Raw genomic sequence first — 11,533 nt, forward strand, 5'->3', positions numbered from 1 at the left:
TTCAAAAATTGGAAAACGGATATATATCTAAGTATTTTAAGTATGTTGCTGAATAATTTCATTTGCTCCCACTAATGGGTTGATACGCATGTGGCAATAAATCCATCATTATTGATTTAATTGTTTGATTTTCTAAGCATTTTTGTATTTTAAGTATGTTGTTGTACAATAATTTCATTTGCTCCCTCTAATGGGTTGATACGCATGTGACCATGAATCCATCATTATTGATTTAATTGTTTTATTTTCTAAGCATTTTTTTTAACATTGTTTGTTTTTTAATATGGGATTCACTTTTTTTTTTTTAATATTACTTGATTTTATTAATGTGAGATCCACTTTTTTTTTTCCCATGAGTTTGGATGTGGTGGGTTTCAGTTTTTTTTTCTTCTCTTTTTTTTTTTATTGGTTGGTGTTGAATATGGGGCCCACATTTTTTTTAAAATATTAGTAGTTGTTTAAAATATGTGGGCCCATAATTCAAAAAAAAAATATTAGTAGTGTTTTTTTGGGCCCACAAACGCACGACGAAAAAGTGCCCAAACCCCCCTTTCTATATAGTAGTAATATATAAGTATTTCAAGTATGTTGCTGTACAATAATTTCATTTGCTCCCACTAATGGGTTGATACGCATGTGACAATGAATCTATCATTATTGATTTAATTGTTTGATTTTCTAAGCACTTTTTTTTAACATTGTTTGTTTTTTAATATGGAATTCACCTATTTATTTTTTTAATATTGCTTGATTTTGTTAATATGAGATCTATATTTTTTTTAAATATTAATTATTATTTTTTAATATATATGGACTCATAATTTTTTAACTTGGACTGACGACAAAGAAGGAGCCGGTTGGTCGACAAAAAAAGTGCCCAACCGGCTCTTCTAAATAGTTAGAATAGAATTAGAATTAATGTCAACTTCCAACTTCTACAGAGAACAAAATGAATATTTAGTTTGCTGACATGTAATACAAACCTGAAAGTCAGCTGCACAAGACGTACGATGCCGTGTCTAAAAGGAAAATAACACTCCATTGTCAAACTTAAAAAAACAACTTATATTAAAAGTTATTTTTTTTAAAAGTACTTTTAGCTAAAAATAATTTTATTTGGCCAATTGAATTAAATAGTATTTTTGAGAAGCAATTACTATTTGACCAAACTTTTAAAAAGTGCTTCTAAATGTATTTTTTTCAAAAGTATCTTTGGGCAAAAACTATTTTTTTTAACTTCTGAAAAACTGCTTCTTCTACTCCCCAAAAGTACTTATTTTCTCTCAAAAGCTTGTATTTATTTTCTCTCAAAAGCTTGGTCAAACACCCCATTTTTTTTTAAAATAAGCACTTATTGAAAAAATAAGTACTTTTGAGGGAAAAATAAGATTGACCATACAAGTTATATGTCTATTTGGAAAAATATTTGTCCGAAATAGCTCATATTTTTAATATTACAAGAAATGGTCCTTTTATATATTATTATACACTTTTATACTAGATTTATACATTATCTACAATAAATGTATAATATTATATTTCATGTATATAAACACTGTTGTAAAAAAAAAAATTAAAAACATGGCTACGTGGATATAATAATTATCCCTTGTCTAAATGTGAGGTTATACTATGTTTTTTAGGCATTTGTCTTGTATAATTAACTTAAGTTGGGGGGAGGGGGGGGGGGGTTGTGAAAAAGCACAATTTATTAAAGTACTTTGAAATTTAAACAAGATTTAATATTTATTCTCTTTTGTACACCTAAAGTCACACCGAGTACAACGAGGCAACATTTGAAGAAGAATAAAAAGTAATCAATTTTTTTTTCCACAGGTGACTCTAAATCTTTATTCTCTTTTATATTTATTTTGATTTTTCTGTTTAAAAAATCAAATCTTGATGCATAACTAAGGTTCTTTTTAGCATAATTTATATACAAAATGTTAGTATTAACTTTCTTGATTGTGCTAATTAATTTTTTCCACAGGTCACTCTAAATTTTTATTCTGTTTTATATTTATTATGATTTTTTTTTTGGTTCAATAGTTAAATCTTGATACATAACTAGGGTTTTTTAAGCATAATTTCGGTACAAAATGTTGATTTTAACTTTCTTGATTGTGCTAAATTTAGAAATGTTTATGTGTTAATTTAGAAGGAAATAAATTCAGATCGGTTCACATGGTGTTTTAAGCAAACCCCATGTTTATGGAAATAGCAAAAAAAAAAAAAAGTTTAAATTTATTTTGTATTTATTATGTATGTGTTGATGAATTTAGCTTGAAGCTTTAATTTAGGAAACTCAAAGTTCTAATGTTGATTTTTTGGTTCAAAAATCAAATCTTGATACATAACTAGTTTTTTTTAAGCATAATTTTGGTACAAAATGTTAGTATTACCTTTCTTGATTGTGCTAAATTTAGAAATTTAAGTAGAATCTGAAATTTTCATGTGTTAATTTAAAAGGAAATAAATTCAGATCGGTTTACAGGTTGTTTTAAGCAAACCCCATGTTTACAGAAAGAGCTATTTTTTTTTTTGTATTTATTATGTATGTGTTTATGAATTTAGCTTGAAGCTTTAATTTAGGAAATTCATTTCAAAGTTCAAATGTTGTTTTTTCGGTTCAAAAATCGAATCTTGATATTTTTTGGCATAATTTAGGTACAAAATGTTAGTACTATTAACTTTCTTGATTGTGCTAAGTTTAGAAACTTAAGTAGAATCTGAAATTGTCATGTGTCAATTTAAAAGGAAATAAAGTCGGACCGGTTCAAAGGTTGTTTTAAGCAAACCCCATGTTTACAGAAAGAGCTAATTTTTTATTTTTTTTCATATTTGTATTTATTATGTATGTGTTAATGAATTTTAGCTTGTAGCTTTAATTTAGGAAATTCAAAGTTAAAATCTTTGTGGTTTTGTTTATGTAATTATCAAGTTCATTTCTAATAAAAAAGGAGGATTTTGCTGCATTTGAATTCTGGACTAAAATTTTCAAGAATTAAATGGGGAAATAAATTTAAATTTGGCCCATTAAGTTGATTTTACATTTGCTATATGGAAACACACATCTGAGGTTCAAATTATATTTTTCGGTTTGGTCGTTTTCGAAATGTTTATACTGGTTTGTTTTGTTTAGCTTGGTAAAATGGATTTTAATTTTGTCTTGCTTTTTTGTAAATTCAGAGATTTATATACCTGCAAGGCATAGGCGTCATGGCGAAGATAAAACCACAAGCTCTTTTGCTGCAAAGCAAAAAGAAGAAGGGGCCGAGTCGAATTAGTGTCCCTACGATTATGCTATATGGTTTAGTTATTGCTGTAACGGTGTTTTTCCTGTTTGCTACTTATAGACACTGGTCTCGAAGGTTTGTAAAAATCCTTTCTTTGTACATACTTTTATTGCTGTAGCTATCTTAGATGCTTGTTATAGCTGCCTGCTTGTAGGGTCTAAAATATGTGATTTTTGAGCTGTTTATTGATATGTTGGGTTTTGCTTTGGTTTAGATTGTACATATGAAAAACAAGTTGAAAAAGAGATAAACCTGTATGGGTAGTACAACTACTTTAATTTTTTCTCCGTCATAACCGAGAAATCCCTGAGAACCAAAGACACACAGTACGAAATTCGGTGGATTATGGATACAACTTAATGAAGTAGTGAAACACATCTAGGGAGGAAAAACAAATTTCTCTACTTTTTAACCCAACAACAACAACATACCCAGTAACGTCCCACAAATGAGAGGGTAGACTGTACGCAGACCTTACTTTTTAACCCATATGATGTAAAAGTAACTCCAACATACATTACACCTAAATGACTCAAAAGAGATATTGTCCTTTTAGTGGGTGGATTGGAGGATGTGCAAAGCAGGGCTCAATTCCAACTGAGACAAATAAAAATTTAATTCCCATATGTCTAAGCCTTGGTTAGAGTTAGCCGAATGTGTATTCTGGTCTGATAGTCGAGGTGCACATAAATTGATTCGGCTACCATTGTTGTAAAGATAGAAATAATACTACAACAAAAACTAAGCCTCAACCCGAAGCTAGTTCGATTAGGCTGTCTGAATCCTCAATATCATAATAGTTCTAATCTGGTCCATAATATTTCTGTACTTTATACTAAAGAATTATTTAGTACTAGGAGGTCCAAAGTTTCATCAGTCTGTACATTATCTTCACAAAGTAAAAATATAAATAACAATAAAGTAAAATTTTAATACAGAATCAAACTCCTTTTGGATTAGTGATTACTGTTTTATTCTTATATGTGGAAATGAACTTGTTGTTTATAAGATCATATGCGCAATAATCGATATACATCATCTCTATATCTGGACAGACAGACTAGTTTTGAATGGATTGAGTAAATGGCCTTGTTATGTAAATTAGTCAGAGTTGATCTTTATCATCCAAAGGTTAACTCTTTACCTGAATCCAAGAATGGGTGGTTCTGAAGAAAAACCTTGCAACTGGTCTAAGTTTCCTAAGCCCCCAATGTTTCCGAACCTAAAACATTTCCTTGATGCCTCTGTTTGCCCATACTCGCTCCTTCTTTCCTGCAGTCTCTTCATTTTCTAAGAACATGTGACGGCTAGCAAAAAATCTAGATCATCTAAGGTTCAAAGTACTATGAAGGGGCATGTTATTAAGAATCTGTAGTGATGCTGTTAGTGATCACATTGATATTGGTTTTATTGATAATGGATAAATCATTCTATGTTCTCTAACAACTCTAGCTTATATTGAACGGTGAAAAATGAATTGTGATAAGTAACATGTGTTGGACAGAACTAAATATGCTTACTTAAACTCACTATGATATTGAATTACTTGAATCTACTCTTTTTGGTGTTGTGATATATGAAATTTGTACGTTATTTGATTGCTAATTGGTGTTTTTCTTCCTTTCGTTATTTCTCTTCTTTTTGGTGGATTTAATAAAAAAGTTGTATATGTAAACATGTGATTCCATGCCATGTACCCTTAAGTTCGAAACTTCTGCTTTATCAAAAAAAAAAAAAAAAAAATATTTGAAAGAAGAAGAGATTTTGAAACTTCTGTACTCTTGTGCTGTCAGTCATCCATATTTGAGTCTGATTGAACTTTCAGTTGTTCTATGTTATTTTGCATGGGATCTTCTTAAATGTAGTTCTTAATGGTTCATGCTTCAGGAAAAAACAGTTTTATTTTATAAAAGCCCCATTCGATCATTTTTTAAGTACCTTATAACAATAACAATAACTAAGTCTCAACCCCAAGCAACTTGGGTCCAGTTATATACATGTTCACTGACCTTATACTTGATAATTTTCTTCTAGGTCAATGATTCAGACACACGGTGACTTGTCAACCACTGAGGTATGAATTACTGCCAATTTCAGTTCTTGCTTGATGATAAATAAACTGTTTTGGCTATTTAGAAAGGTATGGGATTCATTTGTTTGTAGCTTGTCATGGTTTGTGTTGAGATACTTGTTACCGTAGAAATTGCATTTGTCACAGTTAAAAGTTTCAATGAACGGAATTCTTTTCGGGTAGACCTTGTTGCTGTGAGAATTTCATAATTCATGACTTGTAGGAGGGATTGGTTTCCTGCCTCATAGGGATGATGGATCTGTAACCCCCCATCATTTTAGATCATCTGGTTTTGAACAAGAATAGGGGATCAGATACAATAACAACATAACCAGTGTGGTTCCACAAGTGGGGTCTGGGGAGGGTGTGGTGTACGCAGACCTTACCCCTACCTTCGTGGCGTAGAGAGGCTGTTTCCGATCATCTCAAGAAAATCATTTTTCAGCACAGATTTGAGAATATTGAAGAAATAAAAGTATTGACAGCAAAAATAGTAAAGATAACCAAAGTAAACGAAACAACAGGAGTGACAAATTCTTGGTTCTATTCTTTTTTATTTATTTATTTATTTTTATTATTTGCTTCATACATATTTATGTTTGCATGATGCAGGGTGAAAATCCTTTTATTGAGCATAAGAGATCTGATGTTGACGGCCCTAAATATGCTGTGAGTACAGAAACTTTCTTCTTTTGTGTTTATATGGAAGTGGTCGTATGAATGATTTCAATCTCAGTTTTGTTAAAAAGCAAGTATTTGATACAGCTTCTTATAAAATATCAGAAGTTTGTATAGTTTCAAGTATCCTTTTCTAGTTTCCTTCTTCCTACTTCTAGCACGTGCTCTTCCACAGCTTATGATTAACTTCAATTATTGACGAGTCATCTTTTTTTATGAGGAAATGATCTTTCTCGGACTTTTGTAGATGGAAGCAAATGACAATTTACTACTGTTTCATTTCTTTTTACAAGTTTTATTCTTTTGTTTATTTTGCGTACAATTGGATAATTCACAACCCCAATTGGTTGTTTGGCTTTCCGCTTGATTTATTTTTAACCTTTGTTAAGTCTTTCAAACTTTGACAGTTCATAACCACGTCAAAAGGATTGATAACGGTGGAACTTTACAAGGATGGTTCTCCCGACATTGTTGACGACTTTGTTGCTTTCTGGTGCGTACTTCGTCTATCTTTGGTCTATGTCTATGGCAATGTTCCATAGAAATCATGTGTTGGATTAGTATTCGCGTCACCTTAAGTTTTTTCTTCACTCTGCAGTAGTCGATACTTGGGGGGTTTTTTGGGGGTTTGGGGAGGGGTTATGTGCTAGATGTATATTGATTTTTTGATTCACGCCTATGAAATGATGAAGAGCTTATTTCTTAATTAACTCATCACCCCTCATATGAATCCCAAGATTTCAAACTTTGATCTTCCTGTTGGACTGATGTGGTTAGTTTTTGATCTAAGCTCGTTGAGAAATCTTGGAAGACGCGCTAAAAATACTTGCTTTTAGCAACAATTGGTCGCTTCATAAGAGGGCTTCCTCAAAGATTTTTCTTCTTAAGAAGGCATAAACTGTTCATCTTCTTTGTTATCCGAAAGAGAACCTTTAAGGCTATGACTGGTAATTTCAGTGTCACAGTGATCAATAAATGAATCTAAAACATCACATCATGTAGACGAATAGAACCAGAATCTAGGAAAATGTGCCGTGTGGTGCTATGTCATGCTAATTTGCTAGTGGTTCGTATGGTATAAGTTGACACTTTGAGACTAGTTGGCACTGATACATGTTGCTTTATGTAGTTAATTTGATTTATAGCCTGTTTGGCGAAGCTTCGAAATTAGCTTAGCTTATTTTGAAAGAGCTTTTCGAAAAAGTATTTTTGGTGAGAGACATTTTTTTTTTTTTGACTAATCAATTTGAAATTCACTTTTAACCAGCAATGAGGGTTCGAAAAAGTATTTTTGGTGAGAGACAATTTTTTTTTTTTTTGACTAATCAATTTGAAATTCACTTTTGACCAGCAATGAGTGTTTGGTCAAGCTTTTTGAAAGTCCTTCTAAGTGTATTTTTCTCAAAAGTGCTTTCAAAAAAGTGCTTTTCGGGAGAAACTACTTTTTACAGCTTCTCAAAAATTAACTTTTGTTTCTACTCAAAAACACTTGTTCTTCTCTTAAAAGCTTGGCCAAACACCTCTACTTTGAAAAAAAAGAGAACTTTTTTTTTTAAAAAAAAAAAAACACTTTTGGGCTTGGAGAAGTTCTCTGCTTTTGTGGTTATACGGTAAATGTTGCTCTTATTCAGCTGTTTGCCATTTGCAAAGTTTTAGACGGAATTCTTGCATTTCTTAGCTACGATTATAAACTCTATAAAATGCATTTGCAGTCAGAAGGGACACTTCAAAGGGATGCATTTTAGTCGTGTAATAAAGCACTTTGTTATCCATGGTAGTAAAATTGATAAACCTGAAGCTACAGAAAATTGGACTTCAAGGGGAAAGCACTACAGTCGACTAGATACGAGGTTTGGCTCATCTTATTTGTCTGTAAATAATAGTCTTGGTATCCATTTGTTTTCATTGATCACTAAGTTATGATTCTCTGTATTCAGCCTGAAGCATGAAGCATTTATGCTTGGTACTTCAAAAACAAAACATGAAGGTGGAGGATTTGATCTCTTTATAACAACTGCACCAATTCCAGATCTGAATGACAAGATCAATGTATTTGGTCGTGTGATAAAGGGAGAAGATATCGTGCAGGTACGAGTTACATTCTCCTTTTCCTATCAGTTGTTGCATAGAGGACAGTGAAGTTAAACAGTTGATATTTCACTGCCTTCCCGTATCACTACCAAAAAAAAAAAATTGTAGCTAACAAATTTTATGACAATCCATCGCTAGATAGGATTAGCGATGGATTTTGTTGTTAAATTTGTCTGTCTCTAATTCTTGTTATTTTAGTAGTGATATCGTTTAGCATTTAGTAGTAATCCAAGTCCGGAACGGTGTGGTTATGGTAGATGCGCCCCTTGAGGAACTGGACCAGCTTATTTTTCATCATCCAGCTCGAGCAAGAAAAAGAATAACCAAATGAAATTAATCCACGAGTATAGCACAGCTATAAGTAAAGGGTTGATGCAATGTAAAAATGGAGCTCATAGTGGGGAAAACTCTTTAAGTACAGAAAAACTAAATATGCAATTTGAGTTTGGTTGCGTATTTCATTTACAAATTTTGTAGTGAGGTCTCTTTCTTCTATGCTTTTTTGGACGCATTTAATGTTTCATGGTTTGTTATGGCCACTCAGGAAATTGAAGAGGTAGATACGGATGACCATTATCGACCCAAAACTCCTGTGCAGATCAACGAAGTGACTCTGAAATATAACACTTGAAGGCTGCAGTGTCCATAACATGAAGTTTTTCTTAACCTCCGTTGGACAAAGTCTGCAGCACAAACGTAGATTTGCGATCTGGGTTAAAAACCATCTTTTGTGATGTTAGATCCTCGGTATTGACATGATGCAGCTTGCCATAGATGCTTCTGGTGTAAATCTGGATGTGGTTTTCCATTTGTATAATTTGTGTTTTTGGTTTCTTCCCAAATTTTCCCCTTAGATAAATGTCTGTTATTTTTATAACATGTTTAGCGGAAAAATATCTTAAGAGTTTATGCTAATGTGCAGAGAACAGACAAGAGAGGGTTGCTCAGATGGTAAGCGCCCTCCACTTTCAACCCGAAGGTTGCGAGTTCGAGTCACCAAGGGAGCTAGGAGCTCCCTCCTTGGGGGAGGGGTTAAAAAAAAAAAAAGTGCAGAGAACAACATTGAATGAGTTTTACCTTGAGTGCATAAACAATGTTACCACATTTGTTTAACTTTGCTCGAGAATTTTTTTTCTTTTACCTTGAGTGCATAAACAATGTCATATATTTGAGTATTGGGTTTGCCTTTGACAAGTTCTTGATATTTCTACCTACCATTAAGTTGCAGCAGCAAATGTATCCCTTGTAATATTTGTGGTATACTAAATCAACTCCATTTATTTATTTGTTTATAGTTTAGTGTTCTTTGATATCATTTGGCTAGCTTGTGCTTACCAAAGTCCTCTTCCTGTTTTTGTCAGAGGTCAAAGTCCTTTTCTTTTAGTCGTGGTGTTCTGGTCAGTTTGTGCGCACCTTGATTAAATCCACAAAATATCTGCTATCTCCACTAGAACATCGATTAAATCCACAAAATACTTGCTATCTCCAAGTAACAAAAGTATCAGATAACTTTGTGCACCAAGGCTTTACCTTCTATTAGTAAACGCATCGGTTCACTTTGCTTGTTGAGGCTTATGAGCTTGTTTTGATGGGCTTATGCCTATAAGCTCCAAACAACTTATAAGCTAAAAAAAATAAGTTGGGGTAGTCTAACTTATTTTTTTTGGCTTATAAGCTGTTTTAGATAAGCTAAGTCAAATGGGCTCAATTATTTTTTTGAGCTTATTTTAAACATAAAATGACTTTAAGCTGGTCAGTCAAACACTCAAAAAAGCTGAAAACAGCTTATAAGCAACTTATAAGTCAATTCAAACGGGCTCTATGTTGATGAGAGCAAGTTACCCGATGTTTTTTCAACAATATTGATATTTGAGTCTTGGTCTGCTATGATTTTCGTCCAAATCTAGATGCATGATAAAATTGGATACGAGACCTACAAGTATACGCTTGTCATTGTGAGTCAACTCTTGCATTATCACCCATAAAAAAGTTATACCTACTAGCCTGTTTTAGGATCAATTGTTAAAATATAACCAGCATTTGAAATATTATTAGTTTTCAATTACAAAGATGTGTTTTTCCTTTTTCTTCTTCTTTTGAAAGCAAGTTCTTGTAGAACTCCATGACACTGACATGGAGTTTTACTTGTGCAATCTCGAATTCCAGTTCACTTTCATGAAGTTACAAAGATATTCTAAAGTTTTTGTATTTCGAGTTGCTTGATTGTGGTATCTCCAAAGTTAAGGCTTTCCGTGTTTTAGTCCAGAAGTATTATTGTCCAAATGTTATTTTCGTATTAAAAAACGATTAAATTTTGAATGCCTTTCATCTCTATAAATTCTCAAGACCCCACTTGTGAATTACCCCAGGTATGGTGTTGTCTGTTTCCTCTGTATTTCTGGGCATTTATCTACGTTACAACATGTAGATATTATAAGTTATCGAATTTGACAACGATCTGTTGAGTGGTCATTTATTTAACTACTACGTCGACCTGGTTGTCCTCCTACAAGATGGAGTTCCTTCTTTTACGTCACATATGAAAAACCAGACAAATCCACTTGACCAAAGGGAAATGAGAACAAACAAAGAAAATAGTAAAAAGAAGAACAAGCAGGGCGGATCTACACCTAAGTTATATGTTCAGTAGAGTTTAGTAGCTTTAATCCAAACTCTATATTTGTATTAAAAAATTTACGTAATATGTACAAATAATTTATTTCTATCGTGTCTTATAATCCAGAACTCATAAATTTAAAATTATAAATCTACCAGAATTTACAAAATGTAAAGAATATGTCAACGACATATTAATAAATTGAAAACGTTGGTCCTACCAAGAAAAATACTTTTCAAGAGATAAGAACGTGTACTAGCTAGAAGAAAAAAACCCAAATATTATCCAAATTCCACGATGACTGGTAAAGGATATATCCGACATACTCATTATATAAGAAATCTTCCCAAAATGAGATCATAGAAAATTTGAATCGACTTCACCAATTAATTAACAAAGTTTAACTTGACTCCTAATAATGGTGAACAAGTCACGATCTGTGCAGCTGAAAGTAATAGATAGCTAATAAAATATTTAAGGCGGACAACAACTATCAAAAAGAAAAATGAAACCAAAAGCTAGCTATGGGATTCTTTTACATTGGCATGACGTTCATGCTTAAATCAATATGATGCCAATTCCAAATGACTAGCACTCAAGGCTAGTCCCAAGAATCAAACTAAATGGCTATTCTGATAAGAAGATGGAGCCTGATTGTGCTAAAAATGAAAGTAATCGAAGGAAAGGATAGAACAGTTTGGGAGAAAAAAAGGAAGAAGACAAGACATGCATATCAAATCATGGTTAAGTAACAAATTAGGTAAAAATACATATTAAAAT

At 32.4% G+C, this 11,533-nt stretch overlaps 1 protein-coding gene across 3 annotated transcripts; it reads left to right on the plus strand.

Annotated features, from left to right (window-relative positions):
- Positions 1-1,679: 1,679 nt before the first annotated feature.
- Positions 1,680-9,330, plus strand: LOC132629983 (peptidyl-prolyl cis-trans isomerase CYP21-3, mitochondrial-like). 3 transcript variants are annotated; one of them, XM_060345459.1, is made up of 8 exons: positions 1,680-1,836; positions 3,190-3,371; positions 5,331-5,370; positions 5,980-6,036; positions 6,453-6,538; positions 7,758-7,895; positions 7,983-8,133; positions 8,681-9,330. In XM_060345459.1, exons 2-8 carry the CDS (start codon positions 3,220-3,222, stop codon positions 8,765-8,767), a joined length of 711 nt encoding a protein of 236 aa, XP_060201442.1. In that variant the 5' UTR covers positions 1,680-1,836; positions 3,190-3,219; the 3' UTR covers positions 8,768-9,330. The 3 variants fall into 3 exon arrangements, with proteins under 3 accessions (XP_060201442.1, XP_060201443.1, XP_060201444.1); XM_060345460.1 differs by lacking the exon at positions 1,680-1,836 and adding an exon at positions 1,855-1,945; XM_060345461.1 differs by lacking the exon at positions 1,680-1,836 and adding an exon at positions 1,893-1,915.
- Positions 9,331-11,533: the final 2,203 nt, after the last annotated feature.

This window comes from Lycium barbarum, chromosome 3, assembly GCF_019175385.1.
Source record: "Lycium barbarum isolate Lr01 chromosome 3, ASM1917538v2, whole genome shotgun sequence".
Taxonomy (NCBI): domain Eukaryota; kingdom Viridiplantae; phylum Streptophyta; class Magnoliopsida; order Solanales; family Solanaceae; genus Lycium; species Lycium barbarum.

What these genes read in the sequence shown, in the direction of transcription:
- LOC132629983 (XM_060345459.1), top strand. Translation starts at nt 3,220, where the DNA reads ATGGCGAAGATAAAACCACAAGCTCTTTTGCTGCAAAGCAAAAAGAAG. An exon ending in GTGACTTGTCAACCACTGAG is followed by an intron (nt 5,371 to 5,979) that starts GTATGAATTACT and finishes TGCATGATGCAG; the next exon opens with GGTGAAAATCCTTTTATTGA. An exon ending in TACAGTCGACTAGATACGAG is followed by an intron (nt 7,896 to 7,982) that starts GTTTGGCTCATC and finishes CTCTGTATTCAG; the next exon opens with CCTGAAGCATGAAGCATTTA.